Source organism: Echinococcus granulosus, assembly GCF_000524195.1.
Source record: "Echinococcus granulosus chromosome Unknown EG_S00006, whole genome shotgun sequence".
Lineage (NCBI taxonomy): Eukaryota > Metazoa > Platyhelminthes > Cestoda > Cyclophyllidea > Taeniidae > Echinococcus > Echinococcus granulosus.
The window spans coordinates 1652243-1666527 of NW_020170386.1; the positions used below are offsets into that span (position 1 = coordinate 1652243).

Here is a 14285-nt window from a genome sequence, read left to right on the forward strand (position 1 = left end):
CAGAAATTCGGGAAAAAGGAGCAACTACGTAGCCGTTACGCTTGCCTAACGTGCGACCTATGTTAGTAGTACACAATTCTAGTTAATGGTTGAACATACTAAAGAAAAGACTTATTTCTCCGAAGTAGATTGGGATTCTAGTACCGACGTTCATAAAGCACGTAAAACAAAAAATTTTCTACTATGCACTTTAAGTAGGAAATATTATCACGAGTGGAACACCAAACACCGCCACGGTATGGAAAAGTATTGTACCAAAAATCCCAAGGCAGATTACACGATGGCGAAAAGTCCATCCTCATCCCAAACGGTTACGGTGAAGTTAACAATGAACAAAACATCATGCACGAATAATTTTCTTAATGATGAAAAACTATCTGAAGCTCTGTACAAATGGTTTCCATTGATCTGACACTTCGAGTTGGGAGTAAAGGCTATTAAGCTAAAAGGAAAATAAAGCATTATACAACTTTAGAAAATTTTTGTAAAAAAGGAGAATTCCTAAGCATACCCGGGAGTATTGGTGCAGGGACACGTTAGTGCTCTCCTTATCCTCCTCCGACCCGTCTACTCCCTCTAAGTCGCAGTAAGCAAGACCTTTGGATTTAAATATCACACCTTCATTTTACAAGAGAAAAAAGCACGCAAAATGTGAATTCCTTGTCATAGGTAAAAAGGTGGCATGTTAGATTGGACGGTAAAGGAATAAAAAACAGTTAAAATCACAAGTCCCATGTGATAACAAAATTTAAGGGGAAATCGAATCCACCAACCCCGAATTTCTCCATTTACTACGTCCTCAATTCCGATTTGCAAAATATTTTCATACATTCTCAGCTCAGCCCTGAAATAAAATAAAATTGGGTAGAGAAAGCCAAAAACGGAAAAAAAGAACTGATTGTACTCACATAAATTGTAGCTAAAAGGGCCAGTACATGAACGAAAAATATGAAGGAAAAAAAATTTAAGTGCTACCTTATCTGAGCCAGCCGATTCTCCCGTTCAATGTCCCTCTGTGATGATTCTGCAAGGACTTTTCGATGTCTTTCCTCAGATTCCTCAACCTGCTTTAAGAAGGTTTCACATTCATATTGCAAGTTTTTGCATTCAAAACGCATCTTGTCCAAATTTTCTTGAACAGCATCGGAAGCAGTGTCCAGAGTTCTGAAGAGTTGTTCCTGATGTTCAACACCTGTCGTACATGAAGAAATAACGAGCACATTGCACAAGAGAATAAAAAGGATCTCAGCACTTATGGGACATATTCATGAAAATAAACAGGAAGGCAGTGTTTTACGTATGAGAAATAAATCAAATAAGAAAGCAATAGGTTTCCTTGATGACGTACACACCTCATGAAAAAATGAAAAAGGAGGAAGCAAATGGAGAAACTTGTTCAAAGTGACCTAAAAAGAACACCTCTATTTATTGATATGCAGAAAATGGAAATAAGTAACAATACCGAGTGCAAAATTCTTCATCCTCTTTTCATAACCACACCTCGACCTCTTATGACCACTAGAGAGAAGGGCGATAATTGATGAGTAGAGACTGTCAACGTTTTCAAAATCTTTAGCCATCCTGGGGGAGAAACGCAAACATCTTGAATGCGACAGGCAAGCACAGAAAAAGACTAACTAGCAGCTAAACAACGGGGACAGCAACAACCACTTGAAATCTAAGACATTTAGTCAAACAGATTAAAGCAGTGAGAAATGCATTATTGAGTAGGAAAGGAAGAACAGAACCAGAACACTACAGCCACTGGCCAAACGAAATAAAAAGTGCGCGCCCGGTTTCAAATGTGTGAGCAAGACGAAAAAACTAACTCAAAAAAATTTGCTTCCAAGTCAAATTGCCCAGAGAAAACACAAGTAAGCATTCCTTCCAAAAAATAAATGTGTGGATACCTAGTGTTGATGGAAGTCAGTTATGTTTCCTAGATAAAGGGTAAAACTAACTTTGAAGTTCCAACCCCAACCGATTGGCAATAATTTAAATTTCATTGCTAAAATATCCCTCAAGATTAAACAAAGTCGTTAATTACAAAAATGTGACTCCTTACGCCCTCGTTAAAGCTGGTACGGACCAAACTGATAGTAAGGAAGTTTAGACCAAAATATAAAGAAGTAAAGCGCCACTGGCATAGACACAAAGGGCATTTACTTAAGGTCAAAGACACCTAGCGAAAAAATTAGGTTTTAAATGGCTTTAATGGGCAGAGAGTTTACTCATCTGTCTTCTTACACTTTATTGTTATCCAATTACCTTGAAGAGTTCCGCTCAGGCAGTGGAGACGTAAAAAGTGTGATTGCGTAGCTGACACCTTCATATATGTGCAACGCACTAAGGCCACTCTACGACAAAAGAAGTCATGGTACTAAGGCAGAATATGCAAATTTGACCCACAGGTCGGCTTGGAGACCACTGACACCCCTCCGGAGTCAAGCTGCCCGGAGAATATGTAATGGGAAAGCTTACATATACCTCAGTGCCAAAACCAGGAGTTAAACTAACAGCAAAAGTATCGCATTCGTGTGTCGTTTGCACAATTATCTCCTTAAATCTTTAAGCGTTGATATCGCTTCCCTTGCCTGTAGTTTTCTTACGCTAAGAGCGGGGAATGTTGTTGAAAAAGTGGACGTCATATCAACTCCTCTGTTAAGAGTCACCTCTGCTTTGACTAACCACAGCAAATGCTAATCATCTTTTTTATCGAGGCTTAGTGTCCACCCGTGGAAATTGCAATAACTTTTCTTGAAACAGTAATATGCAAGCTGATGAGTTCAGTGACTTATTAACATCCAGATAGACTGCCGAGGCATGGGCACTGTCGCAGGGCATTACTATAAAATGGGGTGCGGTTTCTGAGGCCCTACTACGACCTATGCATTTAGGTCACGTCGCCACAATTTTAACATCAATTTAAATTGTCACGTGGGCAATCATAAATTGATGAATTTTATTTGCTGTCAATTTGACGACCTGAAAAATATTCTTTTGACAGCAAAGAAAGCAATGGAATTGCAAGCATATTTTGCAGCTTGACTTTGAGCATGTTTATTGTTTTGTCATTATATGCAATAATGGCAGAATTACTTATTTGGGCACACATATTTAAATGTCCGGTAAGGCTCACCCACTGTGCGCGGGTGGTATACAACTTTCAAATGACAAATCGACCATTTTGTTGTCTTTTATATCGCAACGAAGAATTTGTTGCCGTTTTACAGATCCCCGGAGTCGGCGGTCATTTGATTGTGCGATTTCGTGTTCTGACGTGCTTTTACCCGGGATGGCTGTTGGCGATTCATGTACGGGTGTTGATGTACACGATCTGACTGCTAATGAACATTATATTACCTGGAAGTGGACGCCTTTAGTCATGGGATCTTTCAGCTGTCATCAAGTCGCCAGTAAAGCATTTCTCCCAGAACTTATTTGTAGGTGTCACAATTGAAACTAGATACGTTCTAAGTGTGAGAAGACTTGAAGCTTCAAGAACGTGTTGTAGTATCGGCGTGCTTTCCCGTAACGCAAATGAAGTAGGATTAATTGTACAATGTGTTTGTAAACTGAACTCTGGTCTATGGAGAATTCAAACTTGGAACGCCATCGGTCCGTCTAAGGAAGTTGACTCATACTATCATCGGATAAAACTCTATCGTGAACTCTCCAGTGAGTAAAAGTTATATAAAGCAAGTTTTCAATTGCATTTACCATGGGAAGGCCTGGTTGTAGTGTCCCCTAACGTGTTTTTTTTTTCGCCGAAAATGGCTTGTTTATATTCTGTTGTCACTGTTATTTTGTTCATAATATAGTATTAGCGGCTATTAAAATTTGCACTCAGTTTCAAGTTTTTAGTTCGAGTAGGCTCTAAAACAGCTGTTTTTGCGATGTGTGAGCCTATACGAATGTGTATACAGTCTGCCCATGTCAACTTATGTTTAAACTATGCAAACAAAAGACTTAATGTACCTTCCTCTTAGTTCCGTACCGTCCGCGATCCCTTTTGGTTTTCATCAACCCCTATGGTGGGAAGAAGCTAGCCGAATTGATATTCTATTCAACTGTTCGCCCGATATTTAATTTAGCAGGTATCCGTACAAAGGTCATAGGTAAGTCATATTTCCATGAATCTATTTATTCATTATGAGATTTGATTAATAGTGGGTATGCATTTCAGTAACTACACATCAAGGTCACTGTGAAAACTTCATGCTCATGGAGGATCTTCATTCCTATGACGGGTATGTGAATCCCTTAAATAGATAAAAATAATTCTTTTTTGTGAACATTTAATTGACGTAAGCTTGGATAAGTTCCTGTGTGTTGCTCCGTGTTTCAGTAACATGGGTCTGAAATATTCGTTACTTCAAGGGAAGTCCCGGAGAACACATGGAACAGTAGATAAGAGACACATTTGATTAGTTTGTCAGTTGCACTTTTTCCCAAGGTAACACATCATCGTATATCTAGTAAATTTTTAGAAGGTCTGTGTTTCTGCTGAATTTGATTGTGAAGTACTTAATTTGATTTCATCTGAAGGGAACGATGACCCATTCGTGACTGTTCTTTCCAACACTTATGTAATTGACAGTTGCATAAGATTGGTTTGGGGGTATTTTGTTGAATTTTTCCCCTCCACAAGTTGAAGTGACGGCCCAATCACTAACTCGGGTCGTGTGCGTAGTCAGTAATGTATCTCATCTGCACGGATTTGTTTTAATACAGATTAAAATTGTAACAAATGGAAACGCTCCTATTTTTATGACTCTAGAAAAAATCGGATCTAAGCACCTTCCTTTTTGGACTTCGATAACGCATTATACTTCATCAACAATTTCAAGTATTCAGTGAAACTTGTATGACTCAATGTCTGTCTTAGATCACTTTATTATCCACACACCGCTCACCGCAACTTGCTGCTTCCATTACTATGAACTGAATATTAGTGAATGTTTCGGGGTCTGGGCATATTTTGGACACTATAGTTGCCTATAAGAGCAAGAAAATGTTACATCCCTATGTCTTCTTCGAAAAAGGAGCCACTCTGGAATAGCGGAATTTCCAGGAGCTGTTTTGGCTCTTTTACATACCTCCAACCCACCATAGAACCACGTACATGCTCAAGGTGTGATTTTGCTTACTGGAAAAGTTATTTTTAATTCACATCTTCTGATTACGACCGTTATCTCTTCAGTGCAAGGGACTTCAGGCTGATTAATGTTCCTGCGTGTTGTGATGCGCCAAGGATACATGAAAACCGTAGATGCCCGCCAAATTCACGTCGTTGCTTAGCATGTAGATTGTTTGTCAACAAACATTCATTTTTTCACCTTCCAGGAATTTTCACCTCTTACCCATTCTAGGACTTTTTATAAGCCCATATAGACAAGGACCAGATTCAGGCAGTGTTATCTTATAGCCTGTAAGGTTTCGAAATTTTGACTTAAATTTAGCGTTGCTATTGTTATGTGCTAAGATTGAAGGCGTCAGTTATGGCTAGAGAAGGTGTACTTGTCTGAGGGCTGTAAGTTTTACCTACAAAGCGAATAATTTCGTGAAACAATCCGATTATAGTGGGATGGTGGTGGTGTTTGGGGTTTTCGTCTGCGGCGAATAGTCTACTTCAAAGTTTTACTACCCAGTTAATTAACAATGTTGTTTCAAACTTTCTTCCTCCATATTGGGCTTTGGCAGGATAAATTCACACCCTTGTTTGATTGTCGCAATCACTGGGATCAGTCTAACATTAATTGCCATCTACTGGTGTCTAATCTTAGCACAATTTTATCGTGCTAACTGTTCATCTTTCCCCTAAAATAGACACTTCAAAAAATGCTGACTTATGTTTAATAATTTCTTTGTTTTAGAAGTACCTATTGCATGAAGTAGTTAATCAAAGAAGCAAAATTAAGATTTTATCAAACATGCCCATGTTTGATTGGTGGGTGTTTCTTGTGCATTTCTTAATAAAATCAGTAGCGATGGCAAGAAGACGACGCTTAATAAATTAGGCAATGACCTTGTCAGCATATTTCAACACTTTTGTCACGTGAAAACGTTTTTATAGCAGTTTTAGTAAATTTTGCTGAAATACTACTTTAGTTACTCAACTTGGTGAGACGAGTTTAGGTTGTAAAATTACTTCTATTATGAGGTTGAGGCTTCTTTTCCCCAATTTTTTTTCATTTCCGCTGGTTTCAGAAATTGTTGGAAGTCAGTGAGTTTTGGTATAACCCTTTAGCCTCAAAGCTATTCACGTATTTCATCAATTTGATGCACCGCTATGTGGTTTTAACAATTTCGAGTTGTAATTCATCGTCAGCGGTAGTATGTTAATCTTCATAACTGCCTAAATACTTGACATATTCGCCATAAGCCTAAGTTGTAATCACACCGCACCATGTATAAATCTCCCTTGAGATTTACCCTTTTATGTGAGGCGCAGTCTCGACTCAAAAATGGCGGATTTTTCTGATTTGCAACTCCCTTAACCGACTCATGGACGTGGACCTTTTCCTGCATGCATAACTCCCTCCGCAATTCAGTTGAAGAGTGCAGGAACCGCACCACAGTATCGTATGATCTGCGATCAAGGAGAGAGAATTTGGTGGAATGAATATTGTGTAGACCTTAAAGAGTCTTTGGCAGTTATTGTTGACTTCAAGTGCTCAAAGGCCTCCCGTGCAGTTCTTGACGTTTAATATGGTTGAATAAATGTGCGTTTTAGAAGATTTTAACCATGTTGGGATCATGGATAACCGTTGTGCAAACCTTCTGCCTGGTCTGTGACGGGTTTAATAGGTTATATTTTCGGCTTCATTTAACTTCTAAAGTGTTTATTTATCCAGGTGCCATCGGAGCTCGTGGCCCGAACGTATGATGAAATTACTTATAGAACACCCCAGTAATCGTAAACTTTCTCCGGTGTTTTCAACTAATCGCTTGAGCAAGCAAAACAGTTGCGACCAACCTCACTGCAGGCATGCTGTCATGCACGACAATCAGAAGAGTAATCCGTACTTTGGTTTTCATCGTAAAATTAAACTGCTGCGCTATTATCATAGGATATGAAAAGCACTTTCATTCTGCCAAATGATCACTTGATTGCCATTATTTAAGTATCTGGCCGGAGCATGTATGATCCGTGCTTAGTTAAGCCAGCTGGAGCTACGGTAGGAATAAGTTTTTTTTTCGAGTAAATATAATTTCAATCTAGGCATATGCATTATCGTCTCTAAAGTGGATACGAACGTTTAGCTCCGGTTTCATACAAGTGTTTCAAGAATCAATTTACTGTAAATAACGTGTTCGTAATGCATGCGAGAGGTGGTTTTTTCTTTCCAAGGGTGGTAGCTGTCGGTGGAGATGGGCTCTTTTCAGAGCTGCTCCAAGGACTTCTGTACCGGACACGTACTGATGCAAAGCTTCCTCTATACAAGCAGCACAAGCCCTTCACCTCGGAAGTCACGCCTCAGCTCCGAATTGGACTTATTCCTGCCGGTAAAAGCAAGCTCTTGCATGCGTCAATTTTTGCGTTGTATTGCGATTTTTGTTGTCACTACTATGTGCCACCTCTGACCCATGCCATGTGTGTGCGCGTGGGGGCGGAGGAGGGGGGTATCGATTTTTATTTGAAGTGGCATTTGCGTAAGTGAAGCAAGTAATGCACGATAAACTACACGGCTTTAGTTTGTTCTAATGGATAAGTTCAATGATTACGTTTCCGCGGAGTATTTGTTCGAAAACACACCAGACAAATTGCGTGTCATCTACGGGGATGCTCGAGTTAAGACAGCTGGACTCAAAACGGGATGCAAAATTGAGGTTACAAAACGCGTTCTTAGACGACTTGTTTCACCTGGGAACTGGACTCGACTATCCATTCTTCGAGTAACTGGCCCTGACGATCAATCCATTGCTCAATTTAATCGTCTCGTTGAAGCCTGCATTCCGATGCATTCAAATCGGAGGGAGTATCCAAGACGAGCTTCTTCGACTTTAATGGTAAGGCCACCCAATCATAATGAATCTGGGTTATCAAGAAGCTCACCTCAATCGTATCTACGGATGGTCCCTGTGAGAAGAAACGTTGACACCCCATCAGCAGTCAGTAATTATCCGAACGATTGGTTTCAATCGTGTGACCAGAAGGCTGGTTCAAGTACACATGAATTTGGTATGCGTACTTCCAACGATCATATTCGCTCCGGGTCAGTTTCTTACAACAATACTCCCCAAAGTATAACTGAAACTGTTGCTCTTTCTCGGAAGACTGCATCGCGTAGCCGTTCAGAAGCCACACCGAAACCGAAGCCTCGAGGACTATACAGACGCTTTAATGACAGCGCTCTATTAAGTTCGCCTCCCAAAGATATGATTACTACCCGTAAAAGAACAGCGGTTCCTCATCGTCCAAGACCCGAAAGTGTTGGAATCTCGCGGCATTTATCTGAGAGGCAGCGAAATAAGGACCTGTCAATTAGTGAGCGTACAACACTAAATGATGTAACTTCTGTCATAACTAATCCGGCAACAGGCGTAGGTTCCCTTCGACGTTCTAATCTTCGAAATGCTTCCGCTTCAACTAACACGAAGAGGTTGCATCTTTCAAGAAGCAGGATTTATGAACTGGAACATCGCCCAACGCAAGAACTCAGTCCAGATTCTCCAAGGAAACCTCGACGCCCACGTTCTCTGGGTGCACGAAACAGAGTGCAATCAAATTCTGATATTCTACTTAGTGTAAAGCGGGAAGCCAGTCATCGCTCGAAGAGTCCGACAAAAAAAGAACTCAAGGATGTACCACAGGTGCTTGCTCCCCTAGGGAATATGAGCGTCAGAACTAGGCCTAGGAAAGCGAAACGAAGTCGGAAAAGTCCATTTCCAGAGCGAAGCGGTACTCATAGCACAAGTCCACATGATACCTTTACCCCAGACGATAATGAATGGGGTAGAGTAAAATCTGCCAAGTGTACTCCGTCGATATCGCCTTATAAATTATCCAAGAAGGTCAAGCAAGAGTCACGTCTGTTAAATAAGGTAACAGCTGCAATAGACAATGGTGGAAATGACATTTCTGAACCTTCTGATGATAATACTCATGGAGTGAAATCCACCACGTCCGAAAATTTGTTCGAATCAAGATCTCAGGCTAATCGCACGACTGAAAGCTTGGTAGATAAAGAAGCTCATACAGATTTAGATCGAGTTAGTGAATCTATCAACCAAACATCTAAATCTTCTATGGACCAAAAATCTAGTACCACACCCAAGTTGGAGGCTAAGAAGACTCATCCACCTGTTTTGCCGACCCTTATAGGTGAAGCAGAAATGCTTGATTCGTCGATAGGCACTGTATCGATTATTCAGAATAAAAACTTGAATCCCACGTTTGAAGACGATTCAAATTTGTACCAACTTGTTGAACACGAAAAGTATGTGATGAATTCGGTGGCGGCCATATTGCAAGTGGATCGTAGCACTGCAGCTAGTACTTCGATGAATGATACCGGTGCTCCAACGCCCCTATCATCCATATCTCTAAACTCCAACAAAATCAAAGGAGCAGCTATTTCATTGGTCGAAAAATCTGCAAATGATACGGATGCGACAAGGCAACACCTTGCAGAACATGCCAGAGGTAGTCTAGACAACCAACCAAAGCCCCTAAGTTCTAGCAATGAGGAAACTACTGGAGCTCTAAACCTTGAACAACTCTCTGACGTTTCCGAAAATGAGAGAACTGCTTCGCATACAAATAGTTTTGTTGCAAGCAAGAAATTTAGACATGGAACAGAGGTTCTGATGACTCTCTCGCCAATAACAATGCTATCGTACGCTAACGACGAGACAATTGATTTGCCCTTTGGTATTTTGTCACTATTACAGCTCCCAGAACATGAAGAGAGCACAAATGTGAGGGTTGAGACGAATCCGAGAGTCCGTCACCTTGTGGAACATGTGATTAGCGCTTTGAGTGAAGAGGCTATGCCTTCACCAATGACTGCCTACGGAATAAATTATTCAAATGCCGAATCTGATTGGAACAGAAGTGATGATTTTACGAAATCTGAGCCATTGCCGGGCTTCACTCGCTGCATCGCCAACGCCATGGCCATCAACGAGATGCCACCAACACAATCTGAAGCTTTGAAGGTCCCCATTTTAGTAAATCACATAAGTAATTCCCAATATCTGCCAGCTGATTTCCGCATAAGCACTAGCGGTGTTAAGGATCCTAAGGAACTAATTAGAAGTAGCTCTGACTGTACAAACGTCCTAGAAGACGATTATCTTAATTATCCATGCGGATTTGAAATAAACGCGGCAAGAACGGATCGTGCTACTGCCGAGGATCCTGGTTCTTGTATAGAACTCTCTGAAAGACATGAACCACTACCAACGCCACCTCCTTCTGAATGTCAACTTCTAGTTCTACCTTGTTTAAATGATACTGTAGATCAAATTCAATTCCCACCCCCTCCTCCTTCTCCAACCTTTGAGCTTGTGAAATTCGATAACTGCGATCTAGTCAAAAATGAGGAACATTGCGAGGATGTGGAAAGTAAGCAGCCAACGTACATGGAAACCTTAGATGATCGTGACCCGAACGCATGTGATGATGCCTGCTTCCCAGCAACTTGTCAGTCCACTTCTACACCACTGGTCCAAAAGGAAGTAGATGGTAATGCTTGCACTGTTGTGGTGTGTAACGCCACTCAAGATCATACGGATTGTGTAGTCGAAAGTGCTTCTTTGTCCACTAATAAGGATGTAGTGGGCGGTGCTATTTCACCATTGACCTCCCTCTCCATAAAATTGAACTCACCATGTTCGTCAGTGCCGAAACAACTGGTAATTCAAACATCGTTTCTGAACATGAAGAAAAGCTTGAAATCTCCGGGCCATAACTCGCTTCCTTCCTCGACTTCGTCTATTCCTTTGGATCTGCCCGCTCCAAGTGGGCCTGAGTGTGAACAGATGCAGCTGCGACAACCGAAACAGGATCGGCGCACCAAAAGCGCGGGTGCCTCACCACTTCATTTCGATGTATCGATTGACATTTCGGCCCCCAGAAGTGTACAGCATCACGGGAACAACAGCTACGGCTTATCTCAAAATTGCAATGCATCCACGGTAGTCTCAGTGGATCTGGAAGATGCTGGCACACAAGAGAACACGCACAACGCGACGGAGTTTAGCAACAAGGGGCGAATGGAGTCACCTATTTCGATCACACTCATAACCGAGCTTCAGGAGGAGGGTTGTGGCACCAGCACTCTGGAGTCCATTTGTCGAGTTGCAGCCCCGGTAGGCGTGGATACAGCAGCCTTGCCTACGCGTGATAATACTCTGCTAGACCTAACTTACAATCTCAGTGACTCATCTAACACTTATGTGTCCTCGCTCAAATCTGAATCATTTTACTAGTTGCTGACGCTACCGCTTTGTACATTTAGACATTAAAAGTGGTTTGAAACTATCTTGTGCATGACGGTGTCACTCTGATACTATGTAGTTTTGTTCATTTCGTTACCATAGGCATTTTTTGAACTGAGATGGGGTTAAAAGAATTTGGTTTTGCATCAACGTAGTAACTTAAGGGCGAAATACGATGGAGGTAGCCTTTTCTGAAGCGTACCTGTTTACATTACGGTGAGTGAATAGTTGGCAAAAGTAGCGTTGAGAATCAGTACGTTCTATTAATCACTTTGGAGTCCTTCAATAGCGAAACCGGTTTGGTTTTAAAAGATGCTGAGTACATACTAATGGTTTATTTTTAAATCCTGAGCAGGTAATGATGAGTGCTGTGTAAATAACTTAGTTCCTAACGTTTACTGTAACAAATATACCGTTTGATGTGATTTTTCAATTCTGTGGGAAGTTTGTTAGTCTGTCCATAGTTTTTAAGGATTGAATATGAATATACTTTGATGTACAAAATCTTTAATATGTATAATTTCTACATAAACCAGTTCAAGAGCGCCGGAATCCGCTGAGATGATTTGGGATTATGCTTTTTAAATACACATGCTTTCCATTCACTGTATTTAAGCTTTGTTTTTGTATTTCATTATAGGTTCGACTAATGCAGTCATTCGGTCTATTCATGGAACAGAGGATGTTGAAACAGCTGCTATTCATATTGCTCTGGGTAGGTACTTGTTTGCCTTGACAACCGTATATATTAGCATTCAATGACGCCAGCCACATGACTGATAGTGTTGATTTCTAAACGCATGTGTTGGCTGTTTGGTACCCGCCTCATCTCTATTAAAATAACACCTTGATATAAAGTTTCATGAAATCTTCCAGTTTCGAGTTCTTTGTTATTGCACTTTTAATTTTAAAACACCTCAGTCACCGTTGCGTAGTGCTGCAATCAATCCAATCTGGAAAGTGTGTGGAGCAGCAATAGAAATTGCTTAGCGAAGATGAGTGTATTCGATAATCGTTTGGGTGGGATCGTGTTCTGAGCTTATCATTGCTACTACTGCTCTGTAATTTACTTGTACATTGAATTTCTAGCACTGCTACATTTCATTCATGCTTACTCCTTGTTGGTGTATTTATAAGCATCTACCTTATTAAGTCTGTTGTATTGCCATTCGGTCCATTCAGATTGCACCATAGCACACTTTTTATTATTCACAGATTGAATGATGAGAGGTCTTTTAATGTGTATGCAATCGGTGATTACCGCTCTGGGTTTCAGCCGTTATGCAGTTAGCTTTAGCATTGCTGGAAACTGGCACCCTGAATTAAAACGATTATATCTCATTGTACTCCAATCAAGTCGTTTCTGAAAGCCGCACCGTTTGTTCTGCCAGCCTCGTTTGGAAAGCAGCTCCTCTACGTCGTTTCTTTTCTCGTGGATCTAGGTAAACTTGTTGTTTAGCCTATTTTTTGTTATTCTTACAGTTAGTTGCCTCAGCCATGGTGGCACAAAAGTAGCTGTCTAAGCCTGCTATTCAAAAGTTTATAAGAAAGGTAAATTTGCTTCTAGCAGATCTATGAATTCTAGACGATCGGACAAAATTCATTGACGAAAAGTTAGTGGCTTCACATGATCACATGACGTTATTGATTGCCAACAGCGTGTTCTGTGAGTTCGTGCGTAGTTGTGGCCACTTGAATAACTAAACTTTCGCTTTGTTTTCTGAAGACCATCTAATGCCACTTTTAAATGTGCTTTTTCCATGTCCACATTTGGCTAATATTTCTATTACTACTCATTAATATTTTAATTGGCATACTATTCCTTTCTTCCATGTCATCTACACCACTTATCATCGTTCTGCTCACGTCCCATGTGTGTGTGTAAAACTTTTGTCGTGCCACTTTGAACGTGCACCTTACGGCATGCCGTGACATCACCTCAACATGGACTGCTGCCGAAATACTGGTGTTTGTGTACAGTTTTGCGTCTCGCTCATTTCACTCTATTTTAAGGCATTCCGCAAGGTGTAGCCGTTCACGCTTATTATTTTCACTCGTTTAGTCAATGGTACACATAAGCCCTTGTTATCTTGAGAGCAGTAGGTTAAGTAGTTGGAATGAAATCCTACATCTCTATTGAAAAATTGCTTAATTTTGGTCATTCGGCGTGCTAGCTGACGCAGGAAAAAATGTCTTGCGTCTAGAGCATGCACTGGGTTTTAAAACCTTATTTTCGAGCTCTGGAATCCCTAAAATCACCATAACCCACTATTTTCGCCAGTTGGTCCTTGTCTTGAATGCCTTTATCCTCAAAAGTTGTAACTCAACTTTGAAACAATTACTTCATGTTTCAGCAATTTTTATTGATTTGTGTAGGTTCTACCGTCTAGTTTGACGGCTATTGTACATGTTCACAGGTCTATTACTTGAACACGAAATTCACATACATAATCCTTTGCCCTGGCTCACAGGACTTTTCCAAAATCGCTTAATTTTTGAGTGAGGAAGCACGTGACCGTTTAGGTTTTGCTCTTTCTGTCAGGTGTTTGGGTGTCCTTATTGCTAACTCATTGAGCTTAATCTATTTTAAAATTTCTGATATTCACCAACCATTCCCTGATTATCCTTCGCCAAATTTTCTTTCGTATTGCCCTTCATCATGATAATTTTTTTTGTAACGCCTCAGCGTCGATCTCTTCGTACTCTTGTAATATATCGCAGTTTTTAATTATTTCTTGTTTTAAACGAATTCTGCTTCTTTCGAAGCCTGTTGGTAGCTGTGTAGTGTTAATTTCAAGGATGCCCAACTTTTAACTGATATTTAATGGTGCATCTAC

General features: G+C 40.6%; 2 protein-coding genes across 2 annotated transcripts in view; one reads left to right on the forward strand and one right to left on the reverse strand. All coding sequences in view use genetic code 11, as the record gives it.

The window, feature by feature from the left end:
* Positions 1 to 373: 373 nt before the first annotated feature.
* On the reverse strand, positions 374 to 2844 carry EGR_01688 (hypothetical protein; the record flags this gene model as incomplete). The annotated part of the gene is made up of 7 exons (XM_024490937.1): positions 374 to 442; positions 512 to 618; positions 774 to 844; positions 976 to 1192; positions 1463 to 1581; positions 2269 to 2357; positions 2803 to 2844. 7 exons carry the CDS (start codon positions 2842 to 2844, stop codon positions 374 to 376), a joined length of 714 nt encoding a protein of 237 aa, XP_024354802.1.
* A 451-nt stretch (positions 2845 to 3295) lies between these two features.
* The window catches only part of EGR_01689 (Dynein heavy chain 2, axonemal), a gene marked incomplete at both ends in the record, with an annotated part of 61625 nt that continues 50635 nt past the window's right edge, over positions 3296 to 14285 (forward strand). Inside the window, 8 exons of the mRNA XM_024490938.1 lie at positions 3296 to 3416; positions 3448 to 3678; positions 3990 to 4118; positions 4202 to 4250; positions 7355 to 7509; positions 9572 to 9732; positions 12089 to 12163; positions 12806 to 12890. Of these exons, the coding sequence (XP_024354803.1) occupies positions 3296 to 3416; positions 3448 to 3678; positions 3990 to 4118; positions 4202 to 4250; positions 7355 to 7509; positions 9572 to 9732; positions 12089 to 12163; positions 12806 to 12890 (1006 nt within the window). The remainder of the gene's footprint in view (positions 3417 to 3447; positions 3679 to 3989; positions 4119 to 4201; positions 4251 to 7354; positions 7510 to 9571; positions 9733 to 12088; positions 12164 to 12805; positions 12891 to 14285) is intronic.